Raw genomic sequence first — 25,241 nt, 5'->3', positions numbered from 1 at the left:
AATGCGCTTACTTCAGTCATTTCTCCCTCTAACTTACCAGATAATTTGATTGGAGAAGAGCTCTCCATAGTTCTGAGACGACAGGTAGGGCTCAGTAGGTTCCGAAGAATACAGCTGTAGAGCCTTTCTAATGCGTTCCCTCAACACATACAAAGCAGGATTTGCCTTCATAATCTTTGCCATGGCCTGTTGGATCAGTGGTTTGCAGCCTGGGTACCAGTTTCCATAGGCACTACACAAGCAACAGACCCTCAGTTTTACAACTCCAAATCAAAATTTCAAAGGCTGACAATTAATACACAGCATAAATTAATCAAATATATTGCACTTAATATAAACAACCTAAGGAATCCAAAACTTCATTAGCCAGGACCATGTTCAAGGAATAGAACTGACTGCAGCAGATAAAGAGTGTAAGATTTCACCAAACTAATAAATAATTATCACATCTGCATAAATATAAGGGGTACATCTCCTAAAACTAGGGTACATCTTATAATCTGAATACTGTCTAGAATCTAGCACAGAAAATTCTTATTCACTTCTTGATTCTTGAACGTTTTCCAAATTCTCGCCTTGAACTACAAATGTCATTCCCATTAGTATAAAATCTTTGTGATTGCTGCTCTTACCTGTGCAAGTTGTACGCTAGATCGATAGCGATGAGCAATCCCGTAGGGGATGGGTAGATGGACATATTATCTGTTGTATAGTCCAGGAACTTTGCTCGAGCATATCTCTCGATATCATGAGAGTCATAGTCACCCCATCTAAGCTGAACATCAATCCAGTACTTCTGTGTTGTCGTATTGTCCATCGTGTCCCTGATATTAACAGGAAGACGCCATTTTATTCATCCAGCACGCACAAAACTTCTCAGTCATTACCACTAAGAAGTGTACAATGCAACAGCAGAAGGAGCGCATACGAGAGCACACATAACACAAGATCACAGAGGAAGTAATAAGGAAAAGGTAATAAAAGTAGGTGTGACAGACCTCCCGCATCTCAAATTCTGCTCTTGCGCAAAGAACGCATAATATTCCATTCTGTGACAAAGTAACATTTCAAAATATCTCTTACTTCGAGTCTGCAAGAAGTGATGGTCTCGAGACATTCCACTTGTAAGCTGCGAACAACAGAATATCAGCACACGAAGAGTTCATCTTATATGATTTACGTGGATGGATCGTCTCCTTTTGCACAGTCTCGATCTCCAAAGCATCCAGCTCCTGATCGAACACCTGGACAGAGCAGAAAGAAATGGAACACGGATAACACATACACGCACGTGCAGACATAAATCAAATTCAACTTCAGGATTATTGAAAATGCGATGCTAGGTGTCACGTTCTTTCGTAAATTAAAATGAAAGGGACTACCATGGACAAAAAGACAGAACTGGAACTTAGAATTTAGAGTAATGAAAGCAATTTACGTATTCTTTTTCTTGTTACACTTATCCTTTATTTGTTCTAACATATAGTCATACGATGCATGTCCTACATTTCGAAAATGTTTTCTTCAAAACCAAAAAAGCCTTTTCTGTTTCAGTTTGATGTAACTCCCATTTAACATTTTCCCCCCATTTTAGATACAAAATGCTTGTTCTCAGACGAAAAATAAATGGGACTTCCACTGTATAATTGCGTAGGGACAGAACTTATGAACGCTTCCTTACCTGGCAGAGATCCATAACGATAGACTCGTGCACCTTCTGCCACAAGTGAGCTCGAAAAATTTGGATCAGCGAGATCTTGAGTGTTGGAATCTTACCATGCATAAATATGCCAGTCAGATCTAACTGGACCTGAAATTTAATGAAAAAACTGGTAAAATCTTGCTCAAAATATGTTCAATTATAGAAACAATGAATAAACAAGATAACATAATCAAATGTAATGACAATGAATTAAATCCATCTTCAGAGAGACGTCGTCGGTTAAAATAGAATTTCACGTAGATGTTATGAAGGTGTAATTTGTGAGGCATGTTGCACATTTAAACCAATTCTATTAAAAATATTTCAATTTCCTAAAAATAAATATTTTTATGGGCTCTCGTTTTAATATTCTGTAAACAATGTACTCTTAAAATTCTGATGCGTCCAGTACCTGGAAACCAACATACACATTGGCTCGGTTAATGGTTGGTGACCACCACAGTGTGAAACGACGGTTCGGGATCTGGTTCAAACCTGATCTTTGGGCATTTGTCAACTTCTTATACTTCATAGATTCTTCAAAACCTGAAGCCTTTTCCCTGGGGAGGAGAAAAGAAAGAGATATCAAAATTACAACGTAATTCCTAAAAGCTTAAGACAAGTATTAAGCCTCCCTACTCAGTCTATTTCTATAACACACATCTAACTGCTATGCAATGAAACGTTAACGAAGAAACGGCTTACCAAAAGAGACCTTCCCAGGTCGGAAAGTATGTACCCTTGAAGAGAGTATGCTCAAGAATGCCTTCCACACCTCCGAGAGCTTGAATCATATCTGTGCGATAGTTGTTCAGGTTCCACAACTTGCCATCATGGCGCTGGTGTGTCCACCAGAAAGGATTTTGCTTCAAAACCTATAAAAACAATTTTATAAAATCCTGTAATAAATGTAAAAAAAAAACAGAGGCACCTGCGTACAAATACACCAAGTAACTTTATGTATCAGATATTTTCCTTCCTGTTTCAACAAGCATTGCCTTCGTTTTGAAATAAGTTCTCAATTTTTTACTCAATTAGTCATCTTCATATTAAGTTACTCAGATAAGAACAGATTTACTACCATTTCCTTCCAATTTGTCATTCAGCAACGTTAGAAAAAAAATTTACTCTACGCAAAATTCATCCAAGGACAGCACTGAAACTTGTTTGCAGAATTTCCAACAGACCAAGAAAAATGAGTTTCTTAACCATCTGATTAAGCTAGGTATGATTATGTTGACAGCCCACGTAAACAACAATTTCAATGTTCATCCTCTGGTGGTTCTCTGTAAGTGTTCAAAATTAATAGACACGACTGCTAATCTGTATACATATTTTCTGTTGCTGACTTCACCACGCAATGGACTACGTGGGTGAAGCTACCGGCGAAAAGCTGTAGCTAAATATCTATTACAGTGAAACCTCTATCCATCGTTCCCGGAACTATCGTTTTCCCGGATGCATCGTCCGTTTTGTTCGGTCCCGAATACATCCCATATAAAATAATGTTACATTTTCCCGCTTCTATCGTTCCTCGAACTATCGTTTTATCGCATCGATCGTTCAAAAATCTTAGTCCCGGCCCACAATTTTCCCGCAATGATCGTTTCTGAGAATTTAAAATGCTGGGTTTAGAGATAAATTAATACCGAAAGACGCACAATGTTTTTGGAATACGCAGTAGCCGTGACCTGTTATGTCGCCCAACCAGCACATTCTTTTGGAATGAGGGTCAGCGGTGCAGGGGTGATAGTTGGAGTGAATGGCAGTGCTCATTGTCAGAAATTTTACGATTTTAATTAGGGTGCACTCATATTTCGTTCCAGCGATGCCAGATGGCATGTGCAGTGTGAATTTCTTTACAAATGCTTTTATTATAAGTACAAAGGAAAGGCTGGCGGCACTTTTCATTCTTCTGGTTCATCTCGTTTCCAGTGGTTCAGGGTCTTCTACAGCTACGTTTCGTTGAGTTCGGCAGTAATAGTATTTTCATTCTTCCTGTTATTGTTCGCAAAGGGGGTGGGAGTGAAGAGGAAGACGACGAATGCGAGCCCGAAGCTGTGCCGAGTTTTGCCGAAGCGCACGCTGCATTGGCAAAAGTGAAATCGTTCTTTTATGCGCTTAATATTAGTGAACGTGACGAGGAAAACATTTTGAACGTGGAAAGTGCTCTGTTTGGTCTAAAACGTAAAGTTTCAACAAACTAGTTGTCCATTAAAGACTTTTTTGGTAAAAAGAAGTAACTTTGAAAGAGAAACATTGTTTTTTTTAAATTTTTAATGCTTTCCCGCATCTATCGTTTTCCCGCATTCATCGTTTTTATTTCCCACCCCCGCCGAAAACGATGCATCGAGGTTTCACTGTAGTTTCAAACACTTAAAGATAACCAATTAAGGTCAAGACATGTAGTAGATTCTTAATTATAATCAAGACCTGTTTCGCAGATGCGCTGTCTATCCGACAGTCGACACACAACAGGATGCAACCCTTAAAACTAGGTATAATTAGGTTTGTAAATTTTCATTATACAGAGGTTAGGTAAATGAAGTCGGAATGCTCCAGAAAAGTGCTGAAGAGGAAAGGCAGGTGCAAGTACACTAACACGAGGAAATTTGTATTTTGATAACTGACATCCACTTGTCAGAATAGCAGACGTGCGCTGGATCGGGAGAGTAAGGAGGTACGTACATGTGGCGACTGTAGTAAAGTCCATACATCTAAAGACAAAATAAATACAACAAAACCTCAATATGGTAAAAGCAGCTTGGATTTTGTTACATCAGACTTTTCACGTGGAAAAAATAGCCTATATAAAAGTTCTTAATAATTGTCTCATTATCAATTTTAATATACAGAACACTAAAATACCTGATATTGCTTGAATTCTGTTCTGATTCTCCATCCTTTATCATAGGCTAGAGTATGTCGATCCTTCTGGAAGAGAGTGTTGATACGTGGAATGCCTCTATCCCAACTGTCTTCCAAATCCTCCAAAGTGAGTCGTCTGTTTTGCGCATTGGCTTCCTGTCGTTTCAGAGCATACTCAGCCCACACACGCTGTGAATCTATGAACTCTGACTCCCATGGCTGGATGTATCGGTACAAGTTAGGAATCAGCTGATCTTCATCATGACTCATGCCCGAACGGAAGTGGGTGATACCAACATCAGTTTGTTTAGACCACCGCAGATCAGACTAAAACACATGAAATAAAACACATAGCCTGCATTTCTGGGGTGGGAAGGGCCTTGGAGCCGATTAGTGAAGTTGAAAATTACACCACAAAGCATTCCTTCTGCAGATGAGGTCACATCATGCACCTGTGGTTAAATGAACTGTCGCAACTGCAGAATATGGTGACTGGAACTATTATTGAACAAATCAGTGATATCCCAGAGGTAAAAGTGTAAAATAAAACATGTGAAATTTATCAGTTAATTCTTCTCCTCCTCAAAAAATAGTTAATACTGGAATATTTGAAGATGATGAAAACTATGTTCTCTCAAATAGAAGAAATAAAAAACTCATATATAAAGATACTGTCCACAGATCACGAGAAAAACCCTGCAAGGGGAAGTCGTTTCTGGTGCGGTGCGGGGGGGAATGTTACTTATCAGCTGGACTAGAAGGCTGCTATTGGTGGGAAGTGTGATACGTCAGAGTTTAAGGCTACTACACACAGACTGAAAACATCAAGCAGTTACGAGTAGCGTGTAGTGAGTGCACCTCTAATGTGTTCTGTGGGTGTTGTGATAATATTCTAGATTAAATCGCTGTGCCGCTGTGAGGTAATCTTAACGCTGTACCCATTAGAACACATGAAAGCCTGTCGTCTGTTGTTCGTTCAGTGGTTGTGGAACGAATGCTTTTAGGATGGGTCGTCATTCACCGTGAAATCTTGCGCATGCGCGTTAAACAAATTCCTAGCAGGGATTTTCTCCTGGTCTGCGGACTGTAGTGTTGTCACCACGCAAATCATCCTCAGTGTGTCAATACTCTTAATATGTTATGAATCTGTATGAAATCAAATAACACAAGTAACTTTATTAATATTACCTGTGGAATTAAAACATGCCCCATTGAAAGCATTCCAAGTCCGCCGAGTTCTTTGGGCGTGTAGAACACAACAGGTGGGAACCTTGAAGGCATTTTGGAATTGAGACCTATCTTTATTCTGGTCTGAATTTTATTTTCACATTTCACTAGCAGATCCAGAAGTTCCTGAGTGTTTACAACAGCTTCCCGGAAGTACGTCATCAGTCCTATTAATGCGGTGTTCCATTTGTTAACAATCTGAAAATATAAAATTGGGTTAAAAATTATACTTATGTCAGCATTTTAATAAATGTATAATCTTTCATGGGTGTAATATTAATGCTATATTTAACGGCCCTGGACCAAATAAAACACAAATAACCGATCTGGGTGAAGCATTACAAAATAAAAAATATCAATGACTAAGACTTCTTTCCTTTTGTTTGTTTATTATTTATTCATTTACAGTTCATTTAATGACACTTTCTCAGAAGCTCTATTATGTGTTAATCTGAAAAATAAACTTAAAACCACAAAGGAGTGAGGACTGGACATTCCCACCTTTTTAAGACAACACTTTACCAAATCAATATAATTCTTAAACTATTCAACATGCCTGAATACTGGAAACACTGCAGTGTAGAGGAATGTATAGAAACACCGGCGATACTTAAATTTACTTCGACACATAAACATATTTTGTCATAAGTCCAGTATATCAGTTTTTACTAATGTTCTTTCCCCACAAAACATACTTATTATTTCTATTTACTGCTACTATCATCACAATCATGTTCATTAAGATCAGAGTCACTGTCTGCAATTCATCATTAACGCCCCTTACATATACATTTTAAAATCATTCATTCTAACTTTGCATTAATATTAATATTTCCATGCTTACATGCCACTTAGAACAGCATACAATGGAACTAAGAATCTTCAGTATCTAAGACATCTGTTATGTTATGTGATTCATCGCCTAATGATGGAGGCAGCAATGACCTCTGAAACGTTGGTCAACTTCTGCCAGACTGACGCAACAACCCAGAAGACAGTCACCTTCAGAATCACTGCAATGAAAACCTCAACTCCTACTACAGTGAAACCTCTATCCATCGTTACCCGAACTATCGTTTTCCGTTTTGTTCGGTCCCGGATACATCCCATATAAAATAATGTTACATTTTCCCGCTTCTATCGTTCCTCGAACTATCGTTTTATCGCATCGATCGTTCAAAAATCTTAGTCCTGGCCCACAATTTTCCCGCATTCATCGTTTTTATTTCCCACCCCCGCCAAAAACGATGCATTGAGGTTTCACTGTATTTCTGTTGTTGCTTTACAATATGCAACAGCACTCCATGGGATAGGATCACTGCAGCCATACACATAAAGCATTTTATTTACCAAAGTTAAATTATCATGCTTAGCACATCACACTAGCATGTACTCAACACTTTGGAAAGTTTTTGAAAACTTAAAGAGAAGGAAGGAGTGCACTGTGATAAAATTTTAAGAACTGCAGCTTCTTATCTGCCCTCCCCTCAACTTACAGAGAAATGACGGCGTCGTAAATAACCGTGATCTAGCGGTTAACAGAGATTTACGGTTTCTGAACTCGTAATACAAGCAATATCGGAAGAATTCAAATTAAATTTACTAACCTTTGTGAATGTTGTTGAACCACTAGCCATGAGAATCTGACGAACTCTGTTGTGGAAACGCTGCAGAGACTCTTCATCAACACGCAAAAAACACTGCGCTGTTCTCTCTTTTGTCACTTCATTCTGGAGATTCCACACACCATCTCGATGTGTAAATTCCTCGTGAGTTGTTCGACACTGAAGAACGTTATATCATAAGCACAGAGAGACAAGGCAGCAAAAATATTTGAAGTTATTTTTCCTTATGAACGGTTACAATATTTTTTAATTTAAATAATCATAATTGATGATGATGATCTTAGCATGTACTTAATGCTTAAAACAGCTATAACTGACTATTCAGAGATAGGATGGAGCGAACAGTTAACTTACAAGACATAAGGGAGTGTGATCAACTTCACTGTACGTGTTATCTCAGCCAAATCAGTTTCCTAAGCCTACACACGGACACAGTGTTTTTCCAGTAACAGGAAAATACACAATGATGGTAAGAATACTGCACAATTCAGCATTAAAAACATTTACGCCCGACACAGAATGCTATAAATATAATTATAATATTACAAACTGTCCATTCAGTGTATTACATATAACACCTTTAAATGAAGAACCTACTTTTAGGAGGTTTGGGGATGTAGAGTAGTAATAATAGTTTTTATTAAGAATCCAAACGACAATCATAATAAATTATTTCAGCCATCAGCATCTTGCTGAAACACAACTTCATTATCAGCTTTCTATATTTCACAGAAATAATAAAAAGCATCTGCAAGATAGACAAAAAAAAAAAAACAATAACACATCACCAAAACAAGTTACACAATACTCCATCCAAATCACAAATTTTAAGATTCATTTTAAAAACATTAAACATATCGTCATGTTCTGAATATTGTTCAAAACAGTTTTTAATCAATAAAATATTTATAATGAATGTTAATTTTCCAACGATGCCTAGCAAAAATCAAAACTTGGTAAAAAAAACCCGCATGCACACACACACATTTTTATAAATTACAAGCAACATACCTTGGGAAGAATACGGCATTCAAAACCACTCATATTAAACAGTAAATTTGGATTGTCCTTGGAATAGACACTGACGAAGCTGTTTTCCCACTGGATGGTAGTTGTAGATCGCGGAAGTCTGTTCTTTATGTCCCAGAATACAGCACGGCCACTGATCGATAAATATATGAAATGCAACAAACAAGATGATATTTCATTGAAATGAGCAGTCTAAAAGAGGGTTCTTCAAAATTAAATAAGTAATATCATCCGAATAACACTTTCCGAGATCTGAGGTTAACATGGTGGTAAATAAGTCATTGCTGGATTTCTGGGTTATCGTACCACGTTGTCTTCCAGGTGATCACCAATGTTTTGGAGGGTCACTGGTCAAACAGTGGCACAACCCAGATGACCACCATCTTGGAACTTGAATTTTCTCACTTCCACAGTCTATCTATTCTATTACATTTACAGAAAAATTATGACCTTAGACCTTCCAGTAGAAAGGGAGTGTCATATCTGAATACGGCATAGTTCTTCCTCGCATCAATAGAACCTAATAAATCTTAAAATTTAAAGTATATACTATTCTAAAAACATAAGTTCATTTATATTTATTAAAAATGGATTTAAATATTTCAGAAATCTACCATGTCATGTATAGTTATATCTTGGGCCAAGAGCATCATATTACACAGCATTTTAAAAATGCAACTCAAACATTTAAATTGTAAAATGTAATACGCATCTAAAATCACTTGGGAATTATTTTTTTTCTTACAGATTGACGTCGTGCTTCATCAGTCTCATCCTAGCATCTCGTGGCCAACACTTCTTGTTGTTGTACCCAACGATGTTTTCATTATTGGGATCTGGATGTTCTGTGAGGTATCTCTGAATCAAATCTCTTGCCTCTTCAGCAGTAAACCTATTGAATCAAATTCAATACACTTAAAATATCTCATTAGTTTAATTTTATTTTATTTATTTAGTGTTCTGTCTGACGACAGGTCCATATGAACAGGATCCTTCGATCCTTTTCTCGGACGGGGACCTGTTCATATACGTTCTTGGCAGATGATCCAGAAGTGGTTTGCCATTGCCTTCTTCTGTGTGTGAATGGGATGCCACGGAGAAACCGGGGAAGCCCCCGGAGGAAAACTCCGTGTTGCCTAGACCACGGCCTTGCCCAACACAAGTTATAAATTCGGGCACCGCCGGGAATCGAACCCGAGACCCCAGGATTACAAGGCCAGCGTTCTAACCGCTAGACCACCGTGGCTGGCAGTTTAATTTACTAGAAGTAATTTACAAAAGAAAAAGAAATTGATGCAAGCAAACCTTCATGATTTGCTTCACACAAATTTTGTATCTACCATCCGAAGCTGAGACTTGTACTGTGTATATTAAAAACTGTTAGGGAATAAAACTTTTGGAATCACTGAAAGTTCCTCTAGTGTTTAACGCAACAGATAAAAACAACCTTCACATTTACCTATGTAACTAGGAACAACTCATTTTGAAAACAAGGAAGAAGATACAGTTTGACATTTATTTACAATAAAAAATTCTTTCCAATGACACTTCAACAAAAATACATTCTGATCCACTGTTACCTGAAAAAGACGTGCACTCTGTCTACATAACGACAGAAAAGCCTGATGGGATGTGCAACTTCTGATGCAACATCCTGGAATGTTAGGAAGTCATTGGGCATCTGTGGAGGACCAGCCATTTCTGAGGCTCTCTGAAGCCCGAGAACTAAGAGGTCCAGCACAAGTCCATAATACTGCACAATAAAAGACGCAAACTGCAGACCACGGATGATTCCATAGCTGTTAGTGTGGTTCATGTCCTGGCAGAATAAAGAAAAAGAAAGACTGTTAGACATGATACTGGAGAAATAAACTAAGATGTCTACACTGTTCAATAGCAAAAACTCACTATACACCACTGTACAACTTTTCACTGAAGGAAATAAACAATAATTAATTACAAAATAAATAAAAATACATTTAAGATTTGAGGTTTTCACCAGTCTACACGTTGCCAGAATCCAGAAGAACAACATCATCAAACACATTTAAACTTCTTACATATTAAACATGTACTCGCAGCTTTTTCCTTAAAAAATCTAGTACTAAGCATTCAAACATCATTTTAGCACTCAGTGCAAGGACCCTTTTATTATCTTAAATTTCTTAACATTTTCAGTTTATGTTCATTCAGTAATTGAAGCAAACAGATTTTAATCCTGCAAATCCTACTTTTGAACCACTGACTTGAAAATGTAAAAAATATGTGTATTTATAATTTAAATATTTTTTATTATAAATAAAAGATATCCATGCATCAGGATACTCTATACATAAAATGAGTCAATGGACAAAGAGTCTCCGTCTCTTCTATTTCCGCACAATCATTCGTTTCCGATTTCTTGTCATCTATATCCTCTTATCTTGATTTCTGCTAATATCTGACAGAATTACACCCTTATTTACTATTTATCTCTCCATAAATTTTTCCTTCTGAATTTAGTTCACATCCCAAATAAATAGACAAATGTGTCCATTTCTCTTAGTCAATTTGTAAGTAACTTTTATTCAGATGTATGTTATAAACGTTTTAAAACCACACAACAAATGTCACTCAAAACCAGCAACAACAATTGCTGTTGGCAGTCTTGGTAGAGGGTAATCTTAGAAGTTATCAAGATGATGTCTTGAGACACAAAATTCATATCAACTATATATAACAAATTCCTGCAATGGTCAAAAAAATATTGTATCTATTTATCAGTCGCACTGTAATTTAAATTACATCCAAAACTGTATTAAGTAGGCTACTCCCCAAAATAAAAAAAATCATCTTAAATTCAACATTAAACAAGAGAAGCGAACACAAAACCAATGTCAAAGCCACGCATCTCATTTCTGTAATCACACGAATCCATCTTAATGAAGGCTGCACACAGAGTTAGTACGAAGGTTCTGGAATTTTGATTTTAAACCCCTGTTAAGGGAGAAGACATTTTTAAAAGTAGGATTTGTGGTTCGGTAGACTTCTACCAGAGTACACAATGCAACAACACAAAAGAGAGCCAAACTTAAGATTTTAAGTCTGACATTTAACAATCTGGGAAAACAAATGCAGTCACAAAATAAAATCTGTGGTGTAACAGCCCTCTGAGAGCTAAAGCCGACTAGCTTAACTGCTGGCCTCGCGTTCACATGCCTAAGCAGAGGTGAACGATCATCCAAACAGATATAGGGTGACGTGTGGTCAGCACGACGAACCCCCGGCCATTTTTAGTTTTCATGACCGAATTACGCTACCCATTGTAGCTCCCCAATTTCCTCACGATGCTGGGTTGGCACCGGTCCCATACACTGGTCGAAAATCTCGCGATAAATTTCTTTCCCCGAGACTTGAACCAGCGCGCATTCCATATCGCCGGTCCGAAACATGATGCCTCAGACCGCGTGGCTACGGCGCGGGACAGTCACAACATGATATTACTATTAAATCAGCACAATCATTGCTTACATCATCAGAAGAGAAGGAACGATAATATAAGAATTCTGTACCTTATAGTTGATGACAACGTTATTTTTGGCAGTCATGTAATCAGCAATGTTGTGGTCCACAATGAGCCTCAATAATCTGTTAAGAAGGGTCAAGTCTATCTTCTCATACATCTTTTCAAATTTAGACTCAAGAAGCACATTGCATTCACCTTCCGTTACATCCCAGACATCCTGAAGATTGTTGATACCTGTAATGCATAAAAGCATTCTATAATCTTGTAAACGACAATACACGATAACATAATAATACATGAACTGGATACACTAAAAAAACAGCACTAAATATACAGTATCAAATCACCAAAATTATATGTTTACACCAAACTGAAGTTTTCGTATTTGAGTTATTTCCAACATGAAGTAAGTCATGTCGTCAGTGCACCATGGAAGATCAGAGATAATTCGCAATACTACCTTGGCACCATTTGTACACTAGCAGCGGGGGTGGTTCTGTATCCGAGGGTTTCACCCACGGAGGGAACAATCTTCTCTTGTCCGCTTCATACCACAAATACTGGTCCAAATATGCATCTGTTATCTTCTCCAATGGCTCAACATCATATACTGGCACCAAATGACTGTAGAGGTCCATGAACTCAATACCAACCTATGAGTAGGAACGGACATGTTTAATCAAGTTCTGCACGTACTACCTGATCCATACAATAAGGATAGATAAAGGGTTCTCAATCTTCTTCTCACTCTGGGCCAAATTCACACTGTCTTATCAAATCTCAAGCTGCAAGGTATTAGATGAGCACAATCTATTGAAATGACGTGCAATTTTTTTTAAAAATACTGTGAGAGTAATTAAAAGGGAAATATTATATTGACTTGTGACACAACAACGGATGAAGATACAATATGAAAGACGAGAACATGATAAGAAAAATGAAAACTAAAAATCATTAAAAATCAGTAATTCAGTTAAAAAGTTTATAACATAACACCTGATGACGGCTATATATAGCCGAAACATGTCGTAAATGTTCCACATGTAAATCGAGTACTCGATACGGAACGTAAAATGATATTTTAATCTTTTAATTATCTTATATTGTGATTGACGGCCAATTTTAATATATTTTTAATACTATTAGAATATTTTAGTTGTATGACTGGCAACACTGCTGAAGCTTGGTCACACTGTAGCTGAAGGTCAGGCAGTGAAATGCTGAGAGTGTGGTTCATCCGTATTAAAGTTGTGCCGAGTGACTGTGGCGTAAATATGGTTATTACACTATGGGTTTGCACCAAGGGTTACAACCCCTGGGAAAGAACATACTGTAATGAGGCAAATAAGTAATTATAACAAAAGACTTAAAAATAATAACACGGTAAAAAGAAAATAGATCTGTCTGTAATTTAGCATTTCAACATTCAAGCAATGTGACACCATACCTCTTTGAAAGCTCTCTGTGTAAGCAAATGCCTCTTGATTCTTGATAAAGCCTCATGGGGATTGTCATATGCCTGTTCAATCAGACCCAATTCCTCTCTCTGGCTTTGATTAAGCCTGGACTTCACACTGAAATACACACAAAACTCAAAAGTCAATAAAACTTATCATTCAATATGACTAAATACACATAAAACAGCAACAATTTCATAGGTAATCTAACACTGTTTAATTCACATGCGGTAAGCAGCAGAATCGATATTTGAAATATGGAAAAATGAAGCACGAAATGGCATGAGATTACATTCCCTCAGACATGACTATAAAAAATCCACACAAAAACAGAAAGTTTCACTGAACGAAAAATCTGCGTAATAGTAATGATTGTTTCATAATACTTTCCAAATAAAATTTTACGAACCTGTATGCTTCCTTGAGCCTCTCCAGAGACAAAATTAGAAGTTTGGTGTCATGCTTGTAGGAGAGAGGAGGAAATGGAATAGGAGCAAATCTTCGAGATTCAAGCCAATGGACTGTGGTGGTGTAGATAGCAACAGCCTCTTCAGGTGAAATGTATGGACCATCCTACAATTTTAAGGAAACGGTTTAAATAAATGCTAAATCATCATCATCATCAGCATCAAGGTAGACCTAAAAGACCTGTTCCATTCACATATAAATACTTAACAATATTAAAATATATTTAATTTTGATTACAATATAAAATAAAGTGAAAGTCCAAGATACCAACACTGCCCTAGTAACTGAGTTTATCACATTTAATATTAATTAGTATGGTAAGTAGATGTTCAAGAAAACTTTAAACAAACAGTTCTAACCTATAAACAGTAGTAATAAAAAGCGTCCACAAGTTTCAGCACTGAAAGCCTAGGAAGCAAAACACCAAAAACAGACGACTACTGCTACAAAGTCAAACAACACATCCAAGTGAAAAGAATCATTACGACTTTAAATTAAAAATGTAGCATTAAGAGTTTGTGCATACAAGATTTATTCTTTATATACCTAATAGATGAACAAATATTAAACTCTTTTATGACCACAATTCCCACCATCTTTCAAGGTTGCATTACATATTATTTTTGCAGATATGCCTCTGTGGAGCTCTGCTTACAAACACCTACATGTTAGTTCATGCAGCCCACCATTTAGACCTCTGCTGGACTCTACGCAAATCAATAGATTAGGCCTTAATTCAAATACGTAAAATTATGGGATAGAATTCAGTGGCCAACCAATCAAAAAATATCAAGGGATGAATAACTGAAGATCACTAGGGGACAGAAGTTCAGACAACCTTCAATCTGAGAAAGGACTCTTCAAAGTACAAGTCGGTCATCCCTACAATCTGTTGCAGATGTTTGAGGGACCAGTTCTCCGCTTTCCACAAACCAATATAATGTGGTGCTGATGGAGGGTTAAAATGCCACTTGGTCATACAAATACCCCTGACTGGACTCTTGCATAGTTTCTGCTATCACAAACTTCATAAAGTCACAAAGCTTTCTATTTGCACAACTGGGCCTTCCATGTCAAGTTATAAACCTTTGTAAGGCTGTGATGAATGCCTTAAATTGGTTCAAACAGACAGAAATATCTGCCCTCTGAATTCATGTTAACTCCAACACGCTCGTCAATCTGATATGTCAAATAACTCAAATATATATATGAACATATATACGACAGCTTGTAATAATTTAATAAAGATAATGTTGCAAACTGTTGAGCCTTGAATAAACATTTAAAATGTAGAAGTACCTTCAAGTAATTATGCTGACGTTCCTGTTCAGCCTTCAAGTAGAGTCGAGTGAGTCGACCCAAGTTCTTTTTGCACACCGTCTTGTCAACTGTAGCTCCACGGCGGATACGTTCACGATTATAGTGTGCCGTGTTGGTCCACCAGTCCGCCTTCATCTTCACATAGCGCAAAATCATGTTCTCAATTGGTGTGGGAAGACCAGGTACCTGTAATATGGAAAACCTGACAGCACCAAAGTTTTTCCTACAAAATATCTGGGTGGAGAAAATGACGCAGGATATCCGTGTGCAACTTAAAACTGAAGTGCAGTAACGAATTACTTAGCTCAGATAGCGTGAATCCAACCCCTCTCAGCAGGAAATCTCATCTCAGACAAGAATTTCACATATACTGAAGTGGCTGTCAGCCCACATGACTGGCCGATTTCAGGACCCCTACGCAATTCATCACTGCTTTCAATACCGCGATCTATATCTACACAAAACCTAATAAAATGGTCAAATAACAATATACTTCCAATATTCTGAACTAACCTTCCAAGGAATGTTCGCTTTCCAGCATCGCCAAGCTTCTGAAAGATGCTGCAGAATGGTTCGGGCTTTATTCTGTTTGATCCCTTCTGGCATCATGTCCACAATATCATGCATCACCTATAAACAAGTTGTGCAACACAAAAACTTTAAAAAGGAAACGCTTTATATTGTCACATAGCACATACAGAACAAATAAACTGGGATACTGGGAACGACCCGTTCTTCAAGTGCCTGAGCACTGCGGGTCCCAACTTTTTCATTGCCTTGATCTATAGACATTCGGTAAGACTCCTTGGACGAGGGATCGGCCCGTCGGAAGGCCTCAACCTGTACACAGGACAGCACGACACAGAAAAACGTGGACAAACATCCATGGCTTGAGTGGGATTCAAACCCATGGTCCCAGCGACCGAGCGGCACAAGGCCCACGCCTCAGACCGCACGGCTACTGCGGACCCACAAATAAACTGACAATATAAAAACACTTTAAATTATCTGGAAGTATTTAATCAAAATACAATTTATATACCACAAATAAAACAAACAGTATATGGAACTTACAGAAGCTCTAAGTTCCAGATCAAAGTGGCTTTCCACTCTCTGTTTGGTGACTGTCTTGGCAACGCCTTTAGAGTGCCGACCTTCAAACTGTCTAGAAAGAAGATTTCCAAGCCATCGCTCCAACAACGGGGTGATTCCTCGCATGAAAAAGAGCCATACTCGCCATCCTGGAGCCCAGAAACCGCATCCAGGACCTTTGCCAACTGGACCCTGGACCGAAAAATAATATTAACACATGAGAAGGTCGTTAAGCCAAGTACTCCTCTGCCAGTTGTCATCCTATCATTTGGAATAGAAGAATCCACTTCATTGGTGTTCCCACATGTGGGGTAATGGGATCTAATCCTAGCCAAGACAAATTCCTTGAACGCAGCTGCCACATTACTTTACAAAATACAAAGAATACTTACGGTATTGAAACGATAGTAGATGAGGTGCTTAAGATCCTTGCACATCCGTATCTGTCTCATCAGTTTGTACTTATAGCGATACATTCCTGTGAGTTGACCAACATGTGCAAAGATGTACTGAATGCCGTCGGACAGCTGGAATGCATCCACATTATTCAAGCGGTACTGGACGTGTGAGTCGACAATCAACTTTGTCAAACGCAGTATCTCGCGACACAGATGGAAAGCTGTAAATAAAACGATTACAATTTTCCTTCACATTTTCATATTCTCTGTAACAAAATATAGACATATTAATTCCTGTATGCTTGTAAAATACAGTGGACATAAATTATCTGAGAAGTTTCAAATATTTATTTACCAACAATTAAAAAGCACACAGATATGAAAATTATAAAACTGGAAGGAGAACTTTTAAACATTTTCTGTAGTATACAGGAGAAGTGATGTAACGCAAATGATAGCCACTAGTAGTACAGTTACAGATACAGCAGTAAAATGGTGGCTCAATCCAAGAAAAAGTTTTGTGTGCTCAAGTTTCAGTCATCAAAATCTGCGATCACAGTTCAATGGCGATATTGAGGGAAGTTGCATAAAAATCCTCCATTTGTTAATTTAATCTGCTTTCTTGGGATGAGTCACCATTTTACTGCCATGTCAACAGCTGTGCTCCTAGCGACCATCGTTAAAGTCACATCACTTCTCCTTCATGCTACAAATAATTCTGAAAGTTCTTACAAAAGACATAAACTAAATTTATGCACGCCACTTAGTTTGTGTTATATATCTGAAACTGCTCGTATCATGTGTGTTCACACTGTATAATACAACAGAAAAACAATTATAAAATAAACGAGTCCTACAGCCGTTGATGCCATATCAGCAAGGTAAGAAATTGAAACTGTGAGAGTAGCACATTATTCCTTCTTTTATTTAACCCTTCGGGGCCAGCCTTCATATGGGTCCAGACGTCAGTTTAATCACATGACAGTGTTCATTGCATGTGATATAGACCACGTATATGAGCTTAGGTAAAAGTTCCACACAATAATTTTTAAACAGTTGAATAATATACAACTGCACAGTTCGAATAAATATTTTTACAAATACAGCACATACAATAAAAAAAGGAACACACGCTGACACGAGGACTCCAAGTTAAAAATGTAATTTATGCCCTACCCAGGTGTCTACTAGGGGATATGGATTGCCCTGATTTGTGGTGGGACTTCATCATATCTTTGAGAAGTCATTTAAAATAAACTTTTTCTTAAAATTAAGCAGACATGCTGGTGTCTCCTTGAAAGACACCTGGCACAAATAATTGTAATTTATATCTGAAAGGTACAGAACAGCCACATCTGGACAAACAAATACAAGGAGATTACAAATAATTAAAATTATGACACCAGCTGTACACTTAAACACCACTTATGGTTTTGGACTCTGTTTTCAGTGCTCGATTTTCATGGCACAGATCATATCTACTATTGTATGAACAGCAATGTCACATAAAACACAGCACAAATCAGCAAATGCCGAAGAGGAAAATGTAATGATAAAAAAATGCAAGCAATGAAAGGCTCAATGTCATGAAACAGTTTCCAGAGATAGACAGAAAATAGCTACACCGATGAATTGCTAGACAAAGAAAAAACTTAAAAATTGCTACAGTTCTACTGTGTAACTAAATAAAAAGACAAAATTGTGTACCATTTCCAAAACGAGACTTCTTCCTCTCCTTGGTTGTGAGTGTCTTAACAGGTTTCAAGTTGAAGTTGTAATCAAGATGCAGGTAATTCAGATTCTTACGATGAATAAGGAGGTTAAGCATATTATAACCTTGACGGCACACCTGCAGCCCAGCCTCAACCCAATCAAGGGTGGTTGTCTGGAAGAACTTGGTAGACTTGAATGACCGAAACAAGTATCTGACAAAAAGTGAAAAATTAATTAGCACTGAACTGTGTAAATAACATAAATCTGGGGATTTACTTCGCTAACTTAACTCCACGAAGTAGTCTTTTTTGAAAAGCTAAGTCATCTAGCTAGTCAAACATTCTCCGATTTTCATGGCACCAGAAGATTCGTTACCATTCCTACTGATAAACAACACCTTAATGATTTCACACAAAATAACTCTTATATTTTCAGCAAATATCCTGTACACCAACCTTTTCTTTTGTGGTTTTGGTGCCCTGTGCTTCAGGGCATTCAATACGAAGTACTTGAGTAATTTCTGGTAGCTGACCCTCACTTTCACCGGCTGACCAGGTGGGCAGTGCTCTCTGTACCACGATTTCACAAGAGGCACGTCAATTGCTCTGCGCGTTCGACCTGAATAAGGCACAAGACCAATTTACAAATAGAAAATGATCACCCAAAAAGAAGTTAATTGACAATGTAGTGTGGAAAATATCTTCTTTGCAGTTGTTTAAGTTCATGAAAATCAACGAACATTCCAGTTACTACAGTGTGGCACATGAAATGATACCCTATTTGTTTTAATGATAAAACAGCCACCATATTACGAATGAAGTTTTCTGTCATGGGTGCAGTAGTTCATGGAGATACCATTAGGTGGCATATGCGTCACATGTACCGAACAACAGGTGATCAGTTTGTGGTACCCTGCCAGTATGCAGAAGATGGCAGACAACAAAGACCTATAATTCAGAGAATACAAACAATGGGGGTTCAATCACCGACAGGGGACAGAGGATTTTTCCTCTAGCCTCTGCATCCAGACTGACTCTTGGGCCCACCCAGCCTCCTTTCCCGGGGGTAAGGCGCAGCCGGGACATAACACTGACCACTGACTTCCATCTAGTGCCAAGGTTAAGAATGAGTAGGAGCTCTCTCCCCAAGCGCCTACATGGTGTACAGCAAGACAGCTTTACTTTTATACTGCACATGCTGTTTTCAACCAAATTTCCTCTAATGCACAATTCCAGGCGTAGGCTTGAGTTACTTGCCTGATCTAATGTTAAATGGTCTGGGAGCCCAAAGAAGGGCAATTCCATTTGCTGTGTTGTCTGTGTACAATGGAGTTTCCTGCAGGAATGGCTGTACTTCCTCAGGCAATTCAAAATCCTCATCATCTTCAGGTAAAGGCTCGGCAGCCTAGAATATGAGAAACTCCTATACATTAACAGCATCTAATATCCACTCAACCTTACTTCAAATGAGATGTAAACAAAACCAAGCACTTCACAAAAAAATTATATTGGTTCCTGGCCGAAGAACACTGACGTGAGCTACAAAACATCCACATTTTTAAGGTACATTTCTCCTATGAATATTTTGGAACACAAGTGAAAAAAAAGAAAGATGATCGTTGTTAACTATACAGCTTGCAAATATACGTCAATAGTATACCGATCACAGCACATTATCACTTACTCAGTGGTATTTTTGTTTATATTTGGTTTCAAGTAAGAGTGAATGAAGAATGACCGAAATAAACTTCCTCATAATTCACAAAAATGGATCAATGTTAAATACGTATATCACAGAAGTAACAATATTTAAACTTAAGTTCATTTGAAGGGAGTGAGAACATTTCCCCACAATTTGTTTTTATGTCATTTAAGATACAAAACACACAAAGAAACACTCGATGTACCAATATTTCCAGAGAACAGAAGGAAGATTGAAGATACTAGTATCTCTAAGATCACAGTCGTCTGCAAGACTGACAATGGGGGGAGGGCCAAGGTGCAAAGTCCCCAGAAGTGGCCTGGCCACACTGGTGGTCAAACTTCTAAAGCGAATTCCCAGTCCTCCCACGGCGTGGATGATCTAACCTGAGGGGGGTTTCCAACCTAGCAAAGGCAAGGCCTGGGAGAAGGGGTAAAGCATAACTCTTTGGTGCAATGTTGAGGAATTTTTTCCAGCTAAGAAAGTAATACCAATACATCCAGAAAATTTTCCCTCCATTAACACTCTCACGCTCAAACCTACAAGTTTAACATTTGTAGCCATGTAATCTACCTCACAATCTTCTACTCTGCATCTATTCAAAAATGGGATTGTTAACGACGGAAAAATGCTAAATAAATACATAGCAGTGTGTAACGATAAAATGGAACGAAGTCCTCATTATCAGACGGCCTTCCTCTTACATTGGAGTAGTACACCTGACAGTAAGACGAGCAAGGATTAAAAGAAAGGTGTATCAAAATCTATCTTCAGATTTTTGATGACATTATTAGTAAAAAACCTTGTGCCTATTATCATTTGCAAAACAGGGCATGTATAAATTATTAGAAAAGTATAATTTTAGACCTATGCAAATAACGTTTCTTTATTTACCTTAAGAGAGTGTCTGTGAGATATAGGATTGATCAGCGGATCAAAATAGAATGCTGGCAAGTCTGGATCCTCTGTCTTGATATAAACCACATTTGGTGCATGGTACCTGAAAATACAACACTGTAACTGCAAAATACATTACCTAGAAGCATGGTTCTCACAATGTGACACAAAGATAAATTATGTTTCAGTAGTGAATATTCTGCAATAAAGAATCTGTTAATATTTCATTTGTTAAGACAAAATTAATTTTGGAGGGATGCTGTATGGAAGTGTTTCATATTCTGAATGCAGCTTGAAGAAGCTACTTCCATTTTCAACTACACATCTGTAAAAAAAAAAGTGTTTTCAACGCAGCAACAAAAACAAAATACCAAATCGGCTTAATATAGAACATCCCAAAACTCCCTTGTGGCCAACAGCAGATCCACCCACAACATTCGTAAGTACACCTCCAACCGCTTCTTGAGTATGGATCATAATTTAGAAATTAAATTTAAACTAAAGACTTGAAAATAACAAGTTTTTGTTTTGAGGGTCACATGAAAATATTTCGGTACAAAAAAATTTCAACAGCAGTAAAATATTTGAGAATTATTATAAGAACTTACGAAATCAAAGAATAAAAAGTTTAAAAATGAATATAAAGCATGTTACTGACTCTAGTACAGCTCATCAGTGCAAAATTAACCCCTTTCCACCGCAAGTTGAAAAGTAACACGCATTAAAAATGCTGCCAGTCATTTATCAGCACAGGATCAACATTTCTTTGCTCATTTGTCTATAATATGTCGCTGCTGACTGACGCAATGTGGCAATGAATTACTGAACAGTTAGATCAGAATCTGCTATCATCTCCACAAATAACTCAAATTTCTTGAAAAAAAAAAAGTATGCGATTATATAATATGGGGCATTCCGGCCACAGAAAATTCTGATGGTATGCCAATGTTTGTGACCTCAGCAGATGCCTTTCTGCCTGGGAAAAGCAACTAACACGCAATCACAGTTCCTGTTTCACGCTGCTAGTGAAGCATCTTAAACTTCAAAGATACTTATAAAACAAGCGTGACTAAACATAAAATATTCAGAACTTCAGATGACTTAAAATAAAGCATGGTCTAAACATTGTACACAGTTATATAATATGGAAGAATAATGAAAAAGATGAGGGTATATATCAACTCAATTTATAATTCAATTTGACATTAAATTGCAATTATGTAGTTTATTTGTAGTGTTCTGTCTGAGGACAGGTCCATATGAACAGGATCCTTCCATCCTTTTCTCGGACTGGGACCTGTTCATATACGTTCTTGGCAGATGATCCAGAAGTGGTTTGCCATTGCCGTCTTCTGTGTGTGAATGGAGTAATTGTTGGGATGCCACGGAGGAAAACTCCGTGTTGCCTAGACCACGGCCTTGCCCAACACAAGTTATAAATTCGGGCACCGCCGGGACTCGAATCCGAGACCCCAGGATTACAAGGCCAGCGTTCTAACCGCTAGACCACCGTGGCGGTATAATTATGTAGTATCAAATGAAAAATATCACAAACAAAAATAGTATTTAACATATTTTAGTTGTTTATTAGTAAATCTGGAAAATATAAATTACCCAAACTGGAGTACCCCTTTCCACGCTCAATTATTATACTAAGAACTACGAAGCACAAAGTTTGCAGAAGAACTTCATGCAAAAAAAAGACATGGATTATGGATTATCCAAGAGCCTACTCACCATGAAAGATGAACATAGTGGGGCATGTTATTATAGAGGTATGGAAATGCAATCCTGTATTCTGTGCGGATTGGCTGACGTATGATTATCTTGTTGATATCATTGAACTCATTCCAGTCTTCATCCCTGTAAAAATTGTTAATTAAAATAATTTCTCATCATCAAAGTGCACCATCTGCGATGTTCATAAAAGATTTAACAAGTACTTACGCAGGATTCGAATCCTTGATAAGAGGTTCAAATTTTGGACCTCCTGGAATAGCCATATTCAATGCCTTAGCGGTGAAAAATGATTTGTGGTCAAAGAGATAGAAGAAGTTGATATCCACCAAGTCTGTGAGAAGCTGATTAGCAAGTCGATAGAGCGTGGCCATCTGAGGTAGTGACAAATTCCAGCGTCTGTATGTTGAACCATTTACGTGTCTGAAACACAATACCCGCGACTCTAAACTCAGATTATGATATGAAACACACAAAGAATAAGTCACTGAAATATACTTAATAACAATAAGTTTCAATTCTTAGAACATCTTCCCTGTTCTGGAGAAATTACATCTGTCTTGAAGTGCACTTACAGACATACAAAATTATTAATTTATTATTTTCTCAAAAACTAAATCTAAGGAATTCCCAACACTGACATTATTAATAACTACAATTTTTTTATAATAATTTCTCTGTATAATGGATATTTAGCAAGATTTGAGATAGCAGCCACTGTCCATATGGACCAAAAGTGAATGTGATCAATAAATTAAATTCACATCACTAAATCTTAACATCCCCACTTAATGGTACCCGCACCTTGTCGTGGTGGTGGGGCTTGAGTACCTCAGTGACCCTAAGAGTTACTGGTAGGGCCTCCGTAGCCAGATTGGTCGAGGGGGAGAGGTCAGACTAAGACAGGTACTCTGGCCCTCCAGGTTGAGGGTTGGTCGCAAGGCTAACAACCTTGCGCCGTAAAAAGGAAGATGTTTCGAGACCTCGATCAAAGCCTCGGACAGACAGACCTAACAGAGGACCGAATGGAAGAGGAGAATTGAGGAGGCCAAGGACCGAATACGGACCGGAGCGCCATAGAAGAAGAAGAAGAAATCTTAACATGCTTTATCCAGTATTATGCTTCATTAAAATCTGTTCAAAAAGAGCTGAGGCAAATAATTTGTGCTGGAAACAAGCACCCTGCGACATTATTTGTAACTGCACACTTGGATCACCCTCTTCTTCTTGCGAAGGTTGGCGATCCAAATGGCCAGCGTAGATTTGGAGACTGCAGCTCTAAAGATGTCGACTGATGTGCAGCCAAACCATTTTCGTCAGCCATTAAGATAATTTGGAAAAAAAATAGTACAGTAGGAGTTGGATCACCCATTTGACATCAAAGAGCTGAAAAGTGTTAGTTAAAGAGATGCTTTTTAACGCCCCCCCCCCCTCCGGAACCAGGCAGCACAGCATGGAACGATGTCAAAGCATGGTTCATACAAAACAGTACAGTGTAACACCTGTAATAGACCAAGAACGCACACTGGAAAGGTAGATGAAAATGACAGGAAAAGTTCTTACTGGAATATAATGCAACTGGCATGTAAAAGATTTTAACTACAATGGATGCACATTTCTGTAAAAAAAAAGTCATGGAAAACTCACTTGCTTCCTACTAGTGGTTTATGATCATAAAACCACTTGCAGACAGAAACATCTTCATCTGGGTCAAGTTCAATCTGGATGGCCTCTAATGGTTCAACGTCCAATACGTTATCAGCGTAATCAAGTGGAGGTTCTTCATCATCGAATGGAGGAAAACGCATCCTTTTGAAGTGTCGACGATCGCGCTTCTCCCGGCGCATCATAATCCACATTGTCCTAACATTTAAAACATTCTGATCATATAAACAAATCTTAAATTTATGCAGTTTACTTATTATTAAAAAAACAGGTAAAATGAAATGACACCAGGGATCCATTAATAAAACTTAAATATATTACCCACCCACAGAAATCCCTTCTTCCACAGACCATCAGTATCCTACACCTACGTATCTTCATAATTGCCATATTTTTTTTCGTGTCCAGTACACACCGTTCAGCATGGTGTGCATTGGCGGTTAGCAGGATTCACGACCCATCAGTACATGGGTTTGATCAGGACCGCGACATTTAACGCTCCTGCTGAGACCCCCTTTTTGCGAGATGATGATGAAAGTGGAATAATTGTTGGGATGCCACGGAGAAATCGGGGAAACCCCGGAGGAAAACTCCGTGTTGCCTAGACCACGGCCTTGCCCAACACAAGTTGTAAATCTGAGCACTGCCGGAAATCGAACCCGGGACCCCCCAGTATTACAAGCCCAGCGTTCTAACCGCTAGACCACCTCATCTTATTATTATTTAGTGTTCTGTCTGACGACAGGTCCATATGAACAGGATCCTTCCATCCTTTTCTCGGACTGGGACCTGTTCATATACGTTCTTGGCAGATGATCCAGAAGTGGTTTGCCATTG

General features: G+C 38.1%; 1 protein-coding gene across 2 annotated transcripts in view; it reads right to left on the bottom strand.

Annotated features, from left to right (window-relative positions):
* Prp8 (pre-mRNA processing factor 8) overlaps window positions 1-25,241 on the bottom strand; it is a 36,681-nt gene that overhangs the window by 7,656 nt on the left and 3,784 nt on the right. For both annotated transcript variants that reach the window (XM_022076964.2, XM_087351629.1), the window contains exons 5-31: window positions 24,387-24,602; window positions 22,950-23,162; window positions 22,740-22,865; window positions 21,000-21,105; window positions 19,661-19,808; window positions 18,860-19,022; window positions 18,399-18,616; window positions 16,686-16,912; window positions 16,276-16,485; window positions 15,715-15,831; window positions 15,181-15,387; window positions 13,823-13,986; window positions 13,404-13,530; window positions 12,417-12,609; window positions 12,003-12,190; window positions 10,032-10,270; window positions 9,197-9,343; window positions 8,434-8,584; window positions 7,405-7,581; window positions 5,759-5,995; window positions 4,571-4,897; window positions 2,408-2,577; window positions 2,115-2,262; window positions 1,682-1,810; window positions 1,084-1,244; window positions 633-824; window positions 38-232 (exon numbers count right to left, since the gene is read on the bottom strand). In XM_022076964.2, coding sequence (XP_021932656.1) covers window positions 38-232; window positions 633-824; window positions 1,084-1,244; window positions 1,682-1,810; window positions 2,115-2,262; window positions 2,408-2,577; window positions 4,571-4,897; window positions 5,759-5,995; window positions 7,405-7,581; window positions 8,434-8,584; window positions 9,197-9,343; window positions 10,032-10,270; window positions 12,003-12,190; window positions 12,417-12,609; window positions 13,404-13,530; window positions 13,823-13,986; window positions 15,181-15,387; window positions 15,715-15,831; window positions 16,276-16,485; window positions 16,686-16,912; window positions 18,399-18,616; window positions 18,860-19,022; window positions 19,661-19,808; window positions 21,000-21,105; window positions 22,740-22,865; window positions 22,950-23,162; window positions 24,387-24,602 — 4,896 coding nt within the window. The remainder of the gene's footprint in view (window positions 1-37; window positions 233-632; window positions 825-1,083; window positions 1,245-1,681; window positions 1,811-2,114; window positions 2,263-2,407; window positions 2,578-4,570; window positions 4,898-5,758; window positions 5,996-7,404; window positions 7,582-8,433; window positions 8,585-9,196; window positions 9,344-10,031; window positions 10,271-12,002; window positions 12,191-12,416; window positions 12,610-13,403; window positions 13,531-13,822; window positions 13,987-15,180; window positions 15,388-15,714; window positions 15,832-16,275; window positions 16,486-16,685; window positions 16,913-18,398; window positions 18,617-18,859; window positions 19,023-19,660; window positions 19,809-20,999; window positions 21,106-22,739; window positions 22,866-22,949; window positions 23,163-24,386; window positions 24,603-25,241) is intronic.

Source organism: Zootermopsis nevadensis, unplaced genomic scaffold (genome assembly GCF_977971745.1).
Source record: "Zootermopsis nevadensis isolate Lab colony 2312 unplaced genomic scaffold, Znev_1.0 Znev_ptg000019l, whole genome shotgun sequence".
Lineage (NCBI taxonomy): Eukaryota > Metazoa > Arthropoda > Insecta > Blattodea > Termopsidae > Zootermopsis > Zootermopsis nevadensis.
Note: the sequence above shows the minus strand (reverse complement) of the source record. Positions and strands in the feature narration are given on the sequence as shown.